General features: G+C 42.1%; 2 protein-coding genes across 3 annotated transcripts; both read right to left on the reverse strand.

Moving 5' to 3' along the window:
* Positions 1–1,732: 1,732 nt before the first annotated feature.
* Positions 1,733–6,505, reverse strand: dcakd (dephospho-CoA kinase domain containing). The gene is made up of 5 exons (XM_047376340.1): positions 6,193–6,505; positions 4,534–4,646; positions 3,843–4,046; positions 3,152–3,239; positions 1,733–2,919 (listed from the first exon to the last, which is right to left on the reverse strand). The coding sequence occupies exons 2-5, from the start codon at positions 4,643–4,645 to the stop codon at positions 2,634–2,636; spliced, it is 690 nt and encodes a 229-aa protein (XP_047232296.1). The 5' UTR covers position 4,646; positions 6,193–6,505; the 3' UTR covers positions 1,733–2,633.
* Positions 6,506–8,776: 2,271 nt separating this feature from the next.
* On the reverse strand, positions 8,777–17,439 carry pus3 (pseudouridylate synthase 3). 2 transcript variants are annotated; one of them, XM_047376413.1, is made up of 7 exons: positions 17,226–17,439; positions 16,467–16,878; positions 13,411–13,688; positions 13,145–13,328; positions 12,937–13,046; positions 9,878–10,050; positions 8,777–9,221 (listed from the first exon to the last, which is right to left on the reverse strand). In XM_047376413.1, the coding sequence occupies exons 1-7, from the start codon at positions 17,345–17,347 to the stop codon at positions 8,956–8,958; spliced, it is 1,545 nt and encodes a 514-aa protein (XP_047232369.1). In that variant the 5' UTR covers positions 17,348–17,439; the 3' UTR covers positions 8,777–8,955. The 2 variants fall into 2 exon arrangements, with proteins under 2 accessions (XP_047232369.1, XP_047232368.1); XM_047376412.1 differs by having other exon boundaries at positions 16,467–16,881; positions 17,226–17,437.
* Positions 17,440–18,669: the final 1,230 nt, after the last annotated feature.

The raw sequence follows: 18,669 nt of genomic DNA on the forward strand, positions 1-18,669 counted from the left end.
ATAGCTTCAATGTCTTCATCTTGCAGGAACTGCTGACACACTCCAGCCACATGAGGTCTAGCATTGTCCTGCATTAGGAGGAACCCAGGGCCAACCACACCAGCATATGGTCTCACAAGGGGTCTGAGGATCTCATCTTGGTACCTAATGGCAGTCAGGCTACCTCTGGCGAGCACATGGAGAGCCATGCGGCCCTCCAAAGAAATGCCACCCCAAACCATTATTGACCCACTGCCAAACCGGTCATGCTGAAGGATGTTGCAGGCAGCAGATCGCTATCCACGGTGTCTCCAGACTCTGTCACGTCTGTCACATGTGCTCAGTGTGAACCTGCTTTCATCTGTGAAGAGCACAGGGCGCCAGTGGCGAATTTGCCAATCCTGGTGTTCTCTGGCAAATGCCAAGCGTCCTGCACGGTGTTGGGCTGTGAGCACAACCCCCATTTGTGGACGTCGGGCCCTCATACCATCCTCATGGAGTTGGTTTCTAACCGTTTGTGCAGACACATGCACATTTGTGGCCTGCTGGAGGTCATTTTGCAGGGCTCTGGCAGTGATCCTCCTGTTCCTCCTTGCACAAAGGTGGAGGTAGCGGTCCTGGTGCTGGGTTGTTGCCTTCCTACGGCCTCCTCCACGTCTCCTGGTGTACTGGCCTGTCTCCTGGTAGCGCCTCCAGAATCTGGACACTACGCTGACAGACACAGCAAACCTTCTTGCCACAGCTCGCATTGATGTGCCATCCTGGATGAGCTGCCTGAGCCACTTGTGTGGGTTGTAGAGTCCGTCTCATGCTACCACGAGTGTGAAAGCACCACCAACATTCAAAAGTGACCAAAACATCAGCCAGAAAGCATAGGTACTGAGAAGTGATCTGTTGTCCCCACCTGAAGAACCACTCCTTTATTGAGTGTCTTACTAATCGCCAAAGATTTCCCCCTGTTGTCTTTTCCATTTACACAACATCATGTGAAATTGATTGTCAATCAGTGTTGCTTCCTAAGTGGACAGTTTGTTTTCACAGAAGTTTGATCTACTTGGAGTTATATTGTGTTGTTTAACTGTTCCCTTTATTTTTTTGAGCAGTGTATATGTATATATGCATGTGTATGGATTAAAGAGAGCCTTATCTGTAGAATTATGTGTGATTTATGTTGTCTTCTGCATTCTTACATGTAATTTTTGTCTTCTCTGTATCTGAGCTGATGACTGCCCCCGCATCCCTCAGCCCAAGTCACTTTGCATTAATGCAGCAGCATCTTGATTAAAAACAGCAAGCAGACCAAATATGGCTTCAGATAGAGCCAAGTGAGCCACATAGACTGGCGGATCCTCATTGCCAGAATGATGCAACTGTACCTGCCTGTAGGCCTGTTTTTTCATACCCAGGCTCCCAATGTGGACAACAGCAAGGACATCATTCACATGTGTCCACTAAATTTAGTTATAAACTGTTCTGAAGAGCCATCACTTATACACTCTTCTGCTGGAAACAGTCACTGAAAAATGCCCTGTCCTTAAAAGAAATAAAAGCTGACTGAAGGCTGATGTGTTTTATGGATGAAGAGATGAACTCATTTGTCAACCGAAGTTTGTGCAGCTCTGATAAAGTTAACATTGTTGCTTTTATATAAGCACACAAAAAACAAAAGGGATGGACCTGAACTTTAAAGAAGAGGTGAAGAGCAACCAATACCTTATGTTTAAAATGGAGCAAGAAAAAAAAAAAAAAAAGGTGAGATGTTACATTTATTTTGTAGATTTGGGAGACATCAAATACAGCTTCAATTTCCAGGTTTTGTTTGGATATCCAGCATTTATAAACAATCATTTATAAAGCACAAGGACAAATAAATGCACTCAGGCAATTTTACAGTGGTGTGGTCTGTTATTTTTAAGTTACACATATCAGGCTGCAAACATTTTAGTTCAAAGTGCGCAAAAAGAAAATAAAATAAAAATGACAGACTTTACTACAACAGAGAATACATTAAGTGTAAGAAAATACAGTGCTAAATATGAAATCTGTTCATTCCTATTGTTCCTAGTGGAAAGAAATCCATTGTAAATTACACAATCATTATACAATCATTATTCTGTGTGTCAGGTCAGAGTTCCTCAGCTCTTTAATTTGATTCCTACTTTACGCTTTAAAAACTTATTTGTATGGGGGCTAGCACCAACATTCAGCTAAAAATATAAAGTGAGTTGGTGCCATATAAATGAGAACTTAAAATCGGAATTAAACTGTAGCAGCTATAAACAGGTTTTTTATTTCCAGCTGATAAAATCATCCACTTTGTTTAATTCGAATAATTAAATGTTTTAAAAAGTGGATAAAATGTAAATTAAACTTGGTAAAATGTACTTTTATGCTAAGCTGAAGAGGTTCTACTTCATCGTCTTCACTCTTTAGTCGTTCTGAGGAAGGCCAGAACAAACTATTTTGTCAGTGGGTTTTTCTAGGTTTGTGTCAACTGTCTCCATAAAACGCCCCACTGCTGCGCTGTTAGTGGTAGGTGCTGTGAAACTAATTTTACAGGAAACCGCATCAGTACTTCCGGCCTGCCTTTGCCTTATTCAAACCGTAGCTTCACATCTTAGACTTGTTCTTTTCATCCTCCTCCTTTCCTTTTGTTAGGACAACAGCAGCTTGGCTGCGTAGAGCAGTATCCCACCCAAACCGGCGGTGGCAGTGACAACGATCACCCTCACTAAGAGGAAGTCCATTGAATCCTCTAGCTTTGTGTGGAGCCGCAGGACCTGTCGTTGGGTGTCCTCTCGGCTGCCTGAGTTTTCAATGACGTGGTTGGCCAAGCCGCGCTTCTCGTTAAGTGGCATTTGCGCTGCCACGCGCTGCTCGGCCTGCTCCTGAGTCAGGTCATCCCTCTGCATGAGGCGCTGAAGCTGAGTCGCAGGGTCGCTGGAAAGCAGCAAAAGAATGGAGGGTTATAGATTTCCCTTTAAAGATTTCTTCCATTTATGCTTTCATCATAGTTAAATGTTTCAAATCATCAAATAAATGTTTATATCAGACAAAGATACCCCAAGTTAATGCTCTCATAAATTTGGGTTTAAAGGCCTGTGGGTGTTAAATTTAAACCTTAAAATATCTCAGGATTTCAAATATGAAGCTAGCTTAAAATTGGTCTTACCAGTAAACTACCACGGTATGGTTCAAAAACTTGGTGAGGCGTCTTGTTTCAAAGAGGAGGGGCACATCCAAGACCACATAGCGGTACCCTAGGGAGTCATTATGGACCAGAAATAATTAGTGTAAGCACATTTCCGCTCTGAATGAAAAGAAGAGCAGAGCGAGAGATCTATAGATTTCGATGATTCTGGCTTACAGCTAATGAAAACTGATTTTTTTTTTTTACTGAAGTCTGTTTTTCTAAATATTACTTAAGAGTAATATAAGCGATAAGACAGATGTTTTAATAAAGAAATGTTCTGGCCTACACACGCATGGGGAAGACTGCTGACTCACCAGACACTGACAGGCAGTAATGGATAGTAAATTTATTTCTTACATATAGTTTTCAAATACATCTCATTTTTACTTCACATGCAACTAACATTTCTGTCCTATTCTTCTTATTGTTCTGATATAATATTCAGATTTTCTAAGAAAAATAATTTGGGGTTTTTGTTAGCTGGAAGCTAAAATGCTTGAAATGCATCACTCTGTGTGTACTGAATATATAAGTTTTAAGTTTAAGTGGCTGAATTAGTGAAAGAATAAAAGATTTTCAAAATCCATCTGTACAATCTTTGATTTTTCTCCCTTTTTTTAATTATTATTTGTAAACCCTAAAATGAGACTCAAACGCATTGTGTCCTCACCTCTGAGGAAGCAGAATATGATCTCTTTGAGCATCGCTTTGTGAATCTCAGGGTGGGTAATGGAGTTTAGCAGCCTCCTCTTCTCTTCGTGGGCAAAGATGATTTGGCCGAGCTTCTGCCGGTCAATCTGCCCGTTCTCCAGCAGAACCTCGGGCCCAAAGTGATAGACGATCCGGGAATAGGCGGGAGTGTGCGGCTCCACAACTGACAAAGGAAATGATGAAACTTTTGGTTATATTATTACAAGATTACCCAGGTAAAATAGCCAATGTATTATGTGAATGCTCCAAATATTGCAGAATTAAACAGAGTGATGATCAAATTAAATTATTGTCTTAAAAACAGGAGCAGAAGCACAGTGAAAACAGGAGTTTTTTGTTAAATTTAAATTTGCAATGTTCATCACTTGCCTGTGACTATATCATTTGCATAATCCCTCATTTTATTTCCTAAATGCAGCTCCACACTCCTCTCCCGCTTCTGCGACCTTTTTAATCTTCTCTACACAACTAAGACATCATCCCTGGAGTCAACGATGACATCTTTCATGATTCATAACACTCTCCAAGCATTTGTCTTAATGAATCCGGCTTGTTTGAGAGAAAGTTGCCTGAAGACTTCAATAAGATGACACGCTTGCCAGATATTGAGCAAACAGGGCTAGCTTACCGAACAGATATACCAACCCTACCTTTCCTGGCCACCACATCAGCGTCTATAATAGGGCAGCCGAGCTCCCGAAGCATTGAAGACACTGTGCTTTTCCCCGAGGCGATCCCCCCAGTAAGTCCCACCAGGAACATCCTGAGGCACAGACACAGAAAGGTGCATTCACGAATAACACTAGACTGGCCTTTTCATTTGGTAATCTTCAAATCAAACCTGTAAGATTGTTTTAACACATAAGAGACCTTTACGACTAGGATTTTCACATGCTGTCACATTACAACCACAGACTTTAGCATGGTTTATTGGAATTATATTACACAGTCCACCACAAAGCATTGCATAGTGGACATGCTGTGCAAAAAAGGCCCATTGAAGTGCGAAGAAGAAAGGCATTTTTGAAAGAAAGCCATGTAAACATGAAAAAAGATGCGCTGGTTAGATGAGTCCAGAACTTAACCTCTAGGCCTGGAGGCATAATGGCACGTGTGGCGGAAAACTAACAATGCACATCACCCCGAACACACCATCTCCATAGTGAAATTTGGTGGTGGTGGCATCATATTTTGGGATTATTCTTTTCAGATGGAACTGAGGTTTTTTGCCAAGGTTGATAAAATTATGAACACTTTCAAATACTAGGCAACTCTGACCCACAACTTGTGTGTGTCTACCAGAAAGCTGAAGATGAAGCGGGGTTTCGTTTTTCAGTCTTAAAGTGAATCCAAACAAATATCCAAATCAGAGAATGAGATCTCCAGAAGAAAATGAACGTTTTGGAATTGCCTAACCAGAATCCTGAAACATCTGTTCTGCCTAGGCCTGTGGAAAAAAAGATGTCCTTACAATCTGATACATTTAAGTATCAGGGTAGAGTGGGCGAATATTATGAAGTCAAAAATGTGGAAAGCTGGCAGACTCCTTATATAGAAACCTGGATACTATAACTGAATCAAAAGATGTCTCAACTTGTTAGTTTAAACTTCTACACTGTTATGCAAGCAGGATGTGACAGCTTTTAATTTTCACCTTAAACAGAGGTATTTGTCTTATAGTTGAATGGTACAGGATATAAGCATTAAAGGAGGAAAACCTTTTGGTCTAATTTGTTTACATCACAAAAAGCTGGGATTTTAACAGGGGTGAGCACATTTTAGAGAATCACTTTATGTTTAAATGAGACCATGACCGAAAAGACCAGAAAAATCCCTGGAGGTTTTCACACCACCTGCTGGATTTTAACATTTTTCTTAAACGAATATTTATTTAAACATGTTTTACATTATGAAAGACGCATTTAAAATTACAGTATTAAAGGGAAAATAAGAGAAATGCAGGTATATTATGCAGTTATAAAAACCTTCAATATATCAGTTTATAAGAAGTACAATACGTATCTGCTGCCAGTGTCTCAACATCACACGCCCCCTGCTGGGGAGGAGGACTACTACAGAATTAAGTCTTATGTCTCATCTATGAAACTGGTTATCAAGCTGGTTTCACTGGTCCAAATGTCGCTAGAAGCCAAGTTAATCTAGACTAAACAAAGTTAAAACCGTGAAAAATCTTGAGTGCTCAGTAACTTTAAAATTATCCGCTCTCCCGATGGCTGCTTAGAAAACTTTAATCAATCACAATTAATTAAAACTGTTAAGTAAGGTAATGTTTCTTTTTTTATCTTTACCTTCTTAAAGTAAAAAAAAAAAACGTCAAATCGGCTGAGGTACAGTAGAGATCCGGGGAGGGTCACAGTCCTGCAGCATTAAAAACAGCCAGAAATGCTAACAGGCTAATGTCAGTGACTTTGTTTATCAGGTTAAAACGACCACAAACGACGCCGCCGGCATTTTTAAAATAGTGCAACCAGAGCCAAAGACAGATAAACGAGTTGGAGGTGGCTCTAAAACGGAATACCGCTGATTTTATACTCTGATTTACACTCGGTTTAGTGCTAACAACCTAGGCTCATGGCTTGGCCAGGGCAACCTCAATATGACCCCGGCCTCTCTTCATTTGTCAACATTAGTTCCGCCCCTCCCATTGCTTCATTCTTAAAGAAATTCAATGAAATAACATTTCCCCCCAACTTTGAAAATAAAGTAAGAATTTGTAGATTAGACCCAAAATACTAATAAGAATAGCTTAAATATCAAGAAAACACTTTCAAAAAATTTGGTAAAAATGTTGAGCAAGCTAAAATGAAAATAATAGTTGTTATTCACATGCATGGGCCTCATGGCCCAAAGTACCACAATCTAACACATAATTAATTAAATACATTTTTATATACAGTACAGACCAAAAGTTTGGACACACCTTCTCATTCAAAGAGTTGTCTTTATTTTCATGACTATGAATATTGTAGCTTCACACTGAAGGCATCAAATCTATGAATTAACACATGTGGAATTATATACTGAACAAAAAAGTATGAAAAAACTGAAAATATGTCTTATATTCTAGGTTCTTCAAAGTAGCCACATTTTGCTTTGATTACTGCTCCGCACACTCTTGGCATTCTGTTGATGAGCTTCAAGAGGTAGTCACCTGAAATGGTTTCCAACAGTCTTGAAGGAGTTCCTAGAGATGCTTAGCACTTGTTGGCCCTTTTGGCTTCACTCTGCGGTCCAGCTCACCCCAAACCATCTCGATTGGGTTCAGGTCCGGTGACTGTGGAGGTCAGGTCATCTGGCGCAGCACCCTATCACTCTCCTTCTTGGTCAAACAGCCCTTACACAGCCTAGAGGTGTGTTTGGGGTCATTGTCCTGTTGAAAAATAAATGATGGTCCAACTAAACGCAAACCAGATGGAATAGCATGCCGCTGCAAGATGCTGTGGTAGCCATGCTGGTTCAGTATGCCTTCAATTTTGAATAAATCCCCAACAGTGTCACCAGCAAAGCACCCCCACACCATCACACCTCCTCCTCCATGCTTCACGGTGGGAACCAGGCATGTAGAGTCCATCCGTTCACCTCTTCTGTGCCGCACAAAGACACCGTGGTTGGAACCAAAGATCTCAAACTTGGACTCATCAGACCAAAGCACAGATTTCCACTGGTCTAATGTCCATTCCTTGTGTTCTTTAGCCCAAACAAGTCTCTTCTGCTTGTTGCCTGTCCTCAGCAGTGGTTTCCTAGCAGCTATTTTACCATGAAGGCCTGATTCACACAGTCTCCTCTTAACAGTTGTTCTAGAGATGTTTCTGCTGCTAGAACTCTGTGTTTTGCCTAATTCATCAATTTAGTAGATGTTAGTGAGATTAACAATACATTTTATTCTTTATTCAATTGATTACTTTTTTGTTCTTTTTCTTTTAATCTTTAGATGAAGTAGTAATTTTAGCGTTGACATAAAATAAATTCACAATAATTGGATAAATACAGATATAATTATACATACTTTAGATATAAAATGAATAAAATTTTAATTAGTTCTGTGACATTTGATATTTTTTAAAATAAAAGGTTTTGTAGACAAATGTTTTTATTCAGTTAATGTATTTTCAACTTTAAATGATTACATTATGTGGTAATTTATTCAACACCAGTGTTTTTTCTGTGGGCATCGTTGACAGTGCTCTCCCCCCACCTGTTTCTTCATACTGCCAATTGACTAAAAATCATTTGAAAACTTAAATTTTTATCAGAGGGGAAGAAGTTATCCAATGAGTATTTTATGTTGCTGCAGGTACAATTTGGCCTTTTTTTCGTTGTTTTGGATAATTGTTATTCAGACTAGTTAAATTCCCCTTTTTTAGCCATGACTAAAATCATCTTTTGAAAACTGCTTCTTTTTTTACGCATCATCTTTGACACTGAATGTTTTGATGATCTGACATAACATGACAAAACATAAAAAAAAACTTTGAAGTGGAAAATACTGTACTGTTTAAGCACTGTATCATGACTAATTAGCTAATATCAGCTTTTTATACTCGTTTTTTTTAGAAAGCAGGGGTGTAGAAAGGTCATTTCTTTTCAATAAGCATAAAAAAAAATCACCACTATAGCAGCTCTCTATTCTATATTCCTGCTTTAGTCCAACCTCCAAGATTAAAATGTTATTGATAACACTATAAAGCTGTGGTATTTTAACTAAAAGTTACTGTAGGAATGTCACCGTGCCAGACCTGCTCTTGCTAAACAAACACAGCACAGTAACACTAGGGGACCTTACAGGAGCTTTTAAAGTATAGGTTTTAAAACATTTTACCTATTACAGAATATAAAAAGACCTAAAAGACATAAAAAAAGATAAGAAAATAATAACCATCTCGACAGGATGTTTATTTTGAAGCCAAACACATACCTTCACAAATAAAAACATCAGTGCAAGTGAAAAAATGAAATAATCCGTCTCCTGAAAAGAAAACTAAATACATTTCTTGTTTTCCAAAAAGTAAAGTAAAATCCACCAAGTCAACTATTGTCTTGAAAACAAAAAGTTAATCCTCTTCTTTCAGATCGATGCTTTGCTTTGGAATCTCAGAGGAAACAGATGGAAAACACGCATTGTGGGAGTGTTTGGATTTTTTCCCTCTGTGGATCGTTTCATCTCCGTTCTGCCCCTCCTCTCGCTCCAGTCTTCCTCTTTTAACAAAGTGGTTTATTCTGGACTCCAGGCTCTCGCAGCATGGACGCTCCAGCAACGGTCGGTAATTTTTCTGCCTGCTACCTTCTACCAGCCAGCAATGGTTGGAAGAAACACCACCTGTGGATTGAAAGCAGCAACCCAATTTGCACGACTCAGAATCGTTTCATTGCATTCATTTGGACTTTGTTCAACTGAAAAAGTCCAAGAATTGTCTACAGTGCCTTGCGAACGTATTGATTGCTCCTGAACCTTTTAATATTTTTATCATTTTACGACCAAGTAAAAATATTTTATACTGTAGGACCACCTTTTGCTGCCAGTTTGTACCAGTGGTTCACATCTAGAGACTTAAATTCTTCACCTTCCTTTACAGAAAAACCTCAGGCTTAAACAAGAGTGTCTGAAAATAAATTGTCTTGTCCATTGTTCAGGTCTTGTAGCAGACTCAAATTGGATTTAGGTTTGGACTTTGACTAGGCCAGTCTAACTCATGAATAGGCTTTAATCTAAACCATTCCATTGTAGCTCTGGCTGTGTTGGAGATCAGCTTGCTACTGGAAGGTGAGGATTTGCCCCACTCCAAAGATTTTGGAGCCGCCAACAGGTTTTCTTCCATTATTGCCTAAGAACTTAAAACTTGTAATGCAAATTCTGATCTTATCAAATGAAAGAAGCTAGCTTTCAGTGTCTGTGTTTAGCTGTAGCTGCACCAGAGCAGTTTAAACAATTTGTTACATTTTGCAGTTTTTGTTGTTTTGAAAGAAAGAACTCACCTCTCTCCTCCAAACCCTGGGTCATCCCAAGCAGAACGTGGGCTTTGACTGCACTCTGCGTCCAGTGTCGCTGCAGTGACGACAGGACGTGGTTAACCTCTTCCATCACCTGCTGCCAGATTAAACCTTCAAAGTGGCAGTCGTACAGCACCAGAGGGTAGTCCACTGCCATGCTGCAGGCCAGAAAAACAATCAAACTTATGCAACTTGTCTCCTATTAAAATACGGCCTGATGCGGTGGCTCAACTGCAAGCTCCTCACAAAGCTGAGTCAAGGATCCCTACAGAAGAAGCTGATTCCAGCTTGTATCAAGGGTCTCAATTATGAGGCTTGGATTCAGGGGCTCAGGCTAAAAAAAGGCAACAGCAAGCCCAGGACTTCTGCAAATTTTCCATCTAACTCCATATGTCTCCAGACCAAATGTTTACAGCAGTCTTCTAAAAACATTTTTGACATTTAATCCAAAAACAAGCTGAGTTTTATTATTTAGTACTCGTACTCGTCGTCTTCCGCTTATCCGGGACCGGGTCGCGGGGGCAGCAGACTCAGCAGAGACGCCCAGACGTCCCTCTCTCCAGACACCTCCTCCAGCTCCTCCGGGGGGAGCCCAAGGCGTTCCCAGGCCAGCCGAGAGACATAGTCCCTCCAGTGTGTCCTGGGCCGTCACCTGGGCCTCCTCCCGGTGGGACGTGCCTGGAACACCTCCCAAGGAAGGCGTCCAGGAGGCATCCGGTATAGATGCCCGAGCCACCTCAACTGGCTCCTCTCGATGTGGAGGAGCAGCGGCTCTACTCCGAGCTCCTCCCGGATGGCCGAGCTCCTCACCCTATCTCTAAGGGAGTGCCCGGCCACCCTACGGAGGAAGCTCATTTCAGCCGCTTGTATCTGGGATCACGTTGTTTCGGTCATAACCCAAAGTTCATGGCCATAGGTGAGGGTAGGAACGTAGACCGACCGGTAAATCGAGAGCTTTGCTTTTCGGCTCAGCTCTCTCTTCACCACAACGGACCGGCACAGCGCCCCCATTACTGTGGCAGCCACACCGATCCGTCTGTCGATCTCCCGCTCCATTCTTCCCTCACTCGTGAACAAGACCCCGAGATACTTAAACTCCTCCACTTGAGGCAGGAACTCCCCTCCAACCTGAAGAGGACAAGCCACCATTTTCCGGTTGAGAACCATGGCCTCGGACTTGGAGGAGCTGATCTTCATCCAGCCGCTTCACACTCGGCTGCGAACCGCAACAGTGCATGCTGTAGGTCTTGGCTAGAGGGGGCCAGCAGGACCACGTCATCTGCAAAAAGAAGAGACGAAATCCACTGGTCCCCAAACCAGACCCCCTCCGGCCCTTGGCTGCGTCTAGAAATCCTGTCCATAAAAGTTATGAACAGGACCGGTGACAAAGGGCAGCCCTGCCGGAGTCCAACATGCACTGGGAACAGGTCCGACTTAGTGCCGGCAATGCGGACCAAACTCCTGCTCCGCTCGTACGGGGACCGGATGGCCCCTAATAAAGGGCCCCCGATTCCATACTCCTGGAGCACCCCCCACAGGGCATCACGAGGGACACAGTCGAATGCCTTCTCCAGGTCCACAAAACACATGTGAACCGGTTGGGCAAACTCCCATGAACCCTCGAGTACCCTGTAGAGGGTATAGAGCTGGTCCAGTGTTCCACGGCCGGGACGAAAACCACACTGCTCCTCCTGAAGCCGAGGTTCGACTATCGGTCGGACTCTCCTCTCCAATACCCTGGCGTAGGCCTTACCAGGAAGGGTGAGGAGTGTGATCCCCCTGTAGTTGGAACACACCCTCCGGTCCCCCTTCTTATAAAGGGGAACCACCACCCCAGCCTGTCAGTCCAGAGGCACTGTCCCCGACCGCCAAGCAATGTTGAAGAGGCGTGTCAACCATGACAGCCCTACAACATCCAAAGACTTGAGGTACTCAGGGCAGATCTCATCCAACCCCGAAGCCCTGCCACCGCGGAGCTTTTTAACCACCTCGTTGACTTCAGCCTGGGTGATGACAGAGTCCAACCCCGAGTCCCCAGCCTCTGTTTCCACCAGGGAATGCGTGATGGCAGGATTGAGGAGATCCTCGAAGTACTCCTTCCACCGCCCGATAATGTCCTCAGTCGAGGTCAGCAGTCTCCTGCCCCCACTATAAACAGTGTTGCGAAGCACTGCTTCCCCCTCCTGAGGCGCCGGACGGTTTGCCAGAATCGCTTCGAGGCCAACCGGTAGTCCTTCTCCATGGCCTCACCGAACTCCTCCCAGAAGTTCCATAAACATACCATTTGTTTTTCCTTTGATCAAACTTTTATCAGCTCTATATCAAAATCTATACCATATTTCAAACCTTAGCTGACTTTTTTCCAGACGTAAATTTTTAATGTTCGATATCCATATTTTGTTTCTAAATAGTCAAACAACTGTTTCAAGGCTTTAATTGTAATCTAACCAGACCCAGTTAAAGAACAACATGGACTCCAGTTGAAAAGTCAGGGGATTTGAGGTCTTAAAACCAAGTGAAGTTTGCCTTTATGGTTTTACATTTCCTTAGAAGTTAAAACTTCCAAGTTTGAGGAAGGAAGAATTAACAGGAAGGTCCCCAGGAGTAGGAGGTTTCTCACCAATTTGGACCTCAAAATCCAATATGGTGGCCGTGCCCGTAAAGCTTAGCGGTTGCTCAAGTAAAAAACATTGCTCACTTCCGCCACTGACAAAGTTGTTTCACACACTCACACAGTAATATACAACCCCCTAAACGGAACCTGTTGCTACAACTTTTCAAAGTAGTAAATGAAGAGAAAAACACGTTTTTAGCTTGTATTGCTAATAAGTCTAAGCCTGGCTGAACCTATCAAATCCCACCAATTCTCGTACTTGGAAGTAAAACACTGTTAGGCTGGGTTTGAGGTCCAAAAAGGAGAACAACTTAACTTTTTCTGATGATACAAAGATCAAGGTGCTTGAACAACCCAAGGACCTGATCCTAAAACTCTTCTGTGAACCAGCTAAAGCAGCGTAGATGAAAACAGGTCGCCGTTTCATCACCTGTACTGAGGCTTTCTGGGGTTTTTCTTAACATCCAGGAGTTCATCAATTATCTCTGGAGCTTCCAGCTTCTGTCCTATCAAAAGAAGCACCGCCATCATACAACGTACCTGCAACAAGACAGGTGAGGTCAGATGCATATTACTCCCCTATTAACAAAGGGAAATAGGGCTTTATATGTGACTCCTGAGTGTTGAGCTCTTATTACCTGGTGATAGAGGAAGGCTAATCCTTTGATCTCAAACACAAACAGATCGTACTGGTCTGTGCTGGAAACCTGCTGTGGCTGCACAGGCCTGACTGAAGCAGACAGGATGGTTCTCTCAAACTGCAGGACCCCATTCCCCACGTCCATTTTGCAAAGGTTGCGAAAGTCATGAGTCCCCTTGTATCTGTTGAGCACCAACAGACCTTTATATCCCAGTAAAAAACAGGGTAAAATTAGCATATATAACTGCCTAATTTCACACACACCTTTTTGCAGCATCTGCCATCAGCTCTACATCCAAGAACCCTCGGGGGAAGTAGTAGCGGTATGTGCGGGACTGGCAGTCGAAGCGTGCACTGAAACCCTGCTCTACGGGTGCCCAGTCCAAGATTCGAATGTCCTGTGGCAAAACTCTGTTCAGCATTTTCACGTACGGAAGCTCAGAGGTGCAAGCTTTTGATTTGGTGCCAGGATCAAGATTTTCAGGGAGAGAGACGCCAAGACCTCCACAAAACTGGGAGGAGCGAAGGTCAATGGTTATAACCTGGGACGAGGAGAGAGAAATTATTATTTAGTTAAGATCCATGCAAGAGACACACAGTGGCTTTCAAATTATTAAAGCCCCTTGAAGTTTTTCATATTTTTTCAAATTACAAACAGGACAGAACCCAAAGTATAATGCATAACTGTTAAGTCAAAGGAAAATGATACACGGTTTTTTAGATTTTCTTACAAATAAAGGTTCCACCTCCTTTACTCTAATATCCCTCAATAAAATCAAGCACAGCTAACTGCACCTTGCCTGGATCTAATCTCGGTATAAATGAAGCTGTTCTGTGAAGGCCTCAGAGGTTCGTTAGAGAACACTACCGAATAAACAGAACCATAAAGACCAAAGAACACAGCAGATAGGTCAGAGATAAAGTTTTGGGTAAGCTCACAGCAAGGTTAGGTTATAAAAAAAATATACCAGGCTCTGAACATCACAGATCACAGTTAAATTCTTTGTTTGAAAATGAAAAATGTGGCAGAACTTCATAATACAAAGAAATAACTGTAAATAACTGTCGACTGTCAGGCTGGGCATGGTAACCTTGGAGGAGCTTCAGAATTCCACAGCTCAGGTGAGATAAACTGGAGATATGATACCTGTCTAAAAATCTGACCTTTATGAAAAAAAGCCACAAAGAATCCTGTCTCCATTTGACATAAGCCATGTAGGTGACAGCAATCATGTGGAAAAAGATGCTTCAGTCAGATGAGACCAAAATATAAGTTTCTGGCCTTCATGCAAAACGCTGTGGAAGAAAGCAAACTGCACATCACTTTGGATACAATCTTTCATCCATGAAGCTTGGGGGTGGTAGCATGATGCTGTGGGAACACCTTTCTTCTACAGGGAGCGGGAAGCTGGTCCAAATTTATTGAGCTAAATACAGGTCAAACATTAAAGGGAACCTGTTCGAGGCTGCAAACGACTTGAGACTGGATTAGAGATTCATCTACTAGCTGGACAACTATCCAAATCAAAAGGCACAACTAGGAAGGAATAGTTTAGATCGAAGCACGGACCAGTCAAAGTCCAGACATACAGGTACATCCCAGAACATTGTGTGAAAGTGCAATATTTTTTGCCAGTCTTTTCAGAAAGTGAAACTTGTATGTTATTTAGAATTATTCCACATAGAGTGAAATATTTCAAGCTTTTATTTCTTGTCATTTTGACGCTTTTACTTTACAGGTAAAGAAAACCCAAAATTCAGTGTCAGAAAATTTGAATATTACATTAGGCCAATCAAAAAAAAAAAAGGCTGTTTTAAGCATAAATGTATGAAAAGTATGCTCATGTCTATGCACTCGATACTTGGTTGGGCCTCGTCTTGCATGAATTACCACATCAATACTCCGTGGCATAGAGGCGATCAGCCTGTGGTTCGGCGTAGGTGTGATCGAAGCCCAGGTTGCTTTGATAGCTGCCTTCAGGTCATCTTATTGGATCTGGAGTCTCTCATCTTCCTCTTGACAACAGCCCATAGATTCTCTGTGGGGTTCAGGTCAGAGGAGTTTGATGACCAATCAAGAACAGGAACACTATGGTCATTGAACCAGCTTTTGGTACCTTTGGCAGTGTGGGCAGGTGCCAGGTCCTGCTGGAAAATTAAATAAGCATCTCCATACAGCTTGTCAGCTGAGGGAAGCCTGAACTGGTCTAGAATTTCTTGGTAGATGGCTGCATTGACTGTGGACACAGTGGACCAACACCAGCAGATGACATGGCACCCCAAACATCACTGGCTGTGGAAACTTCCCACGGACTTCAAGCAACATGGATTCTGTGCCTCTCTTTGGCTTTACACGAGGAATGCGACATTTGTAGCCCGTGTCTTCTACACCAACTCCAGCTTCAGTGCACTCCTAATGAAGCTCCCCCAAATTCTGGACTGGATTTCGCTTGACAATCCTCTCAAGGCTGCGTGCGGTTCTCCCTGTTGCTGGTGCACCTTTTCCTACCACACTTCTTACAGAACTCTGTGAACAACCAGCTTCTTCAGCAATGATCTTTTGTTGGTTACTCTTCCTTGTGGAGGGTGTTGATGACTGTCTTCTAGACATCTGTCAATTCAGCAGTCTTCCACATGATTGTGTAACCTATGACCCAGAGTGACAGACTGTTTAAAGGCTCAGGAAACCTTTTCAGGTGTTTTGAGTTCATTATCTGATTAGGGTGTGACCCCATGAGTTTCCAATAATGAACTTTTTCACAGTATTTTCTGAGACACTGAATTTTGGGTTTTCTTTAACTGTAAGCCAAAATCATCAAAATTACAAGAAACAAAGGCTTGGAATATATCACTGTATGTGTGATGATTATATATATATGTTTCACTATCTGAGATGATTGGCAAAAATATTTCACTTTTATGCACTATTCAAGTTGTTTGGGATGTACCTGTAAATCCAATAGAGAATCTTTCAAACGACTTGAAAACTGATGTACACAGAAGCCGCCATCCAATCTCACTAAGTGTAAGCTATTCTGCAAAGACAAATGTGATAATACAAATTAATCTCTAGATGTACAAAGCTGGTAAACAAGACCTTTGGGCTCAGGGGGAACTAAACAGAAATGCTTAGGTCCCCTTACCCTCTTTTTTAGTGTTTCATTAGTAGATGAAATATGAAACCATGGCCACATTCCTTTCACTTTACAATTATAATCCACTTTGTGTTCGTCTATCACATAAAAACCCATTAATTAAATTGAATAAAAGTTTTTGGTTACAACGTATTGGAGGACTGAATTTCATCTTATTAAACTCACTTGAGAAAAAGCACTGACTCCTTTATCAGTTCGACCACAGCGGTGATAGTTGGAGCTCTGTCGGTCCTGAATCAGCCGTGTCTTCAGCAACGCTTCAAACAGCCTGGCCTCCACTGTGTTGTCCGTGTTCTCCTGAACAGCAAAGCCCTGGTAGGCCCAGCCCAGGTAAGCCAGTTTCAGAGCCACATGGCGCCGGGGGTGTGAGCCAAAGTCAAATTGGCGCTCTTTGCCTGACTTCTTGGTGCTCCTGGTGTTCCCATCAGACCTTATGCAGTTTAGGCTTTCACTGACAGGTGAACAGGACTTCATTTCCATATCTTCTGCAGGTCCAGTACTTTCCTTAAACTGGGACCTGAGGTTTTCTAGCTCAACTTCCAGCTCCTTAATCCTCTGGAGTAGAGCATCTGACATGCTGCTGAATGAATGAATAAAGATATATATATATATATATATATAAAAATAGATAGATAGAAATTTGAAAATACATATAAAAAAGCACATGAAACAAATCTGAGCAAAATATTCATGTTTGCAAAAATGAACAATATACTTTAGTATATTGCCCACTGTATGTATGGATTTAATATGAAGAAAATATACTAACATTTCAAGTCATTTACTTAATAAATCAAGCTCAGTCAGAAAAACCTACTTTAAATGTTGATTCACACTTCAGAACTGCTAAACGCAGGCTGCTAGCTTAATATAAAAAGGTAAATAAAATGTTTTTAAGAAGTGTAACGCTGGCTGTAACTTTACCTTTGATAGATATATGAATTTCCGTTTCTTTTATGTCTGTATGTTCCCGATAAAACTCCACTTTCCAACAAATCTTTGGCTTGCTGTAACAAGCACGCTGCTCTCCGTGTTCCTGCTAACATGTAGTCGGACAAATGTAGCGAGCGGACTTTTGGCCCAGGGAGGATTCTGGGAAGTGAAGTTCAAAGCGATAGCACCCGAACAAAGGAAACAGGGATAAAGGATTAAGCCAGGGTTTTGAATTTTTTACGGTTTAAACTATAATCAATTTAGTGCCCCTAAAACCAACACACATTTGTTACCATGGAGAGTTTTTGAAGTTAGTCTGCTCCAGACCAGACGAACTGCTAGCCTTAGTTAAATGTGATCCTCCAGTGCAGTGTGTGTTACTACTAAATGATAAAAGTGTACCTTGTCCCAAACCATCATTTTCATAAAGTCTTAGCTAGACTTTTAATTACTGCAATAAAAATATAAAGTATGTCTCTGTCTCTGTAAACGGATGTATCTTGATAATTCCAGCTGCCCTCCACTCAGATTGACACACACACACACACACACACACACACACACACACACACACACACACACACACACACACACACACACACACACACACACACACACACAGCTTTCCTGTCCCTGTTTAAGAAAAGCATCCCCACAGCATGATGTTGCCACCACCGTGTTTAACTATGGGGATGGTGTGTTTAATATTTAAATATGGATCAAAGTGTTTTCTTTTTAAGAGTCTTTGTTGATTTAGCTGCAGAGGTTAAAGTATGGGGAATGTTTCCGAGTAGGGCTGCACGATATTAGAAAATCTTATGATGGCGGTTATATTGGCAATTATTGTGATAATGATTTCAGTTGCAGGGCTGCACGGTGGCGCAGTTGGTAGCACTGTTGCCTTGGTTCGATTCCCGGCCAGGGGTCTTTCTGCATGGAGTTTGCATGTTCTCCCCGTGCATGCGTGGGTTCTTACCGGGTACTCCAGCTTCCTCCCACAGTCCAAAGACATGCCTGTTAGGTTAATTGGTCACTCTAAATTGCCCTTAGGTGTATGAATGAGTGTGTGCGTGGTTGTTTGTGTTGCCCTGCGATGGACTGGCAACCTGTCCTGGGTGTACCCTGCCTCTCACCCGTAGACTGCTGGAGATGGGCACCAGCTTCCCCGCGACCCACTATGGAATAAGCGGTAGAAAATGACTGACTGACTGACTGATTTCAGTTGCGATTTATGCCTATGCCTCCTATACTCTGTGACGTTTAGCATTTTGGGCAATGTCTTCTGTGTCTAGCGTGAGCATCTGCTGCCAGGAGACTCTGTCTAACTGACTAAATATTACATAAGCATGTGCAATTCAAGTTCAAAACATTGGAAACATATTAGCCAACAATTATTGCTCTCCAAACAGTCCTTTGCGATATAAATTTTCAACAA

This window comes from Girardinichthys multiradiatus, chromosome 10 (genome assembly GCF_021462225.1).
Source record: "Girardinichthys multiradiatus isolate DD_20200921_A chromosome 10, DD_fGirMul_XY1, whole genome shotgun sequence".
In the NCBI taxonomy this organism is placed as follows: domain Eukaryota; kingdom Metazoa; phylum Chordata; class Actinopteri; order Cyprinodontiformes; family Goodeidae; genus Girardinichthys; species Girardinichthys multiradiatus.

Coding starts and splice junctions, on each gene's coding strand:
- dcakd (XM_047376340.1), bottom strand. CDS start 4,645: ATGTTCCTGGTGGGACTTACTGGGGGGATCGCCTCGGGGAAAAGCACA. Junction 3,240..3,842: donor CATATTCTGCTTCCTCAGAG/GTGAGGACACAA, acceptor ATGACTCCCTAG/GGTACCGCTATGTGGTCTTG. Junction 2,920..3,151: donor CATACCGTGGTAGTTTACTG/GTAAGACCAATT, acceptor GCTGCTTTCCAG/CGACCCTGCGACTCAGCTTC.
- pus3 (XM_047376412.1), bottom strand. CDS start 17,347: ATGTTAGCAGGAACACGGAGAGCAGCGTGCTTGTTACAGCAAGCCAAA. Junction 13,689..16,466: donor GAGTCAGTGCTTTTTCTCAA/GTGAGTTTAATA, acceptor TCCTCGTCCCAG/GTTATAACCATTGACCTTCG. Junction 10,051..12,936: donor CCCAGAAAGCCTCAGTACAG/GTGATGAAACGG, acceptor TCTGGCCTGCAG/CATGGCAGTGGACTACCCTC.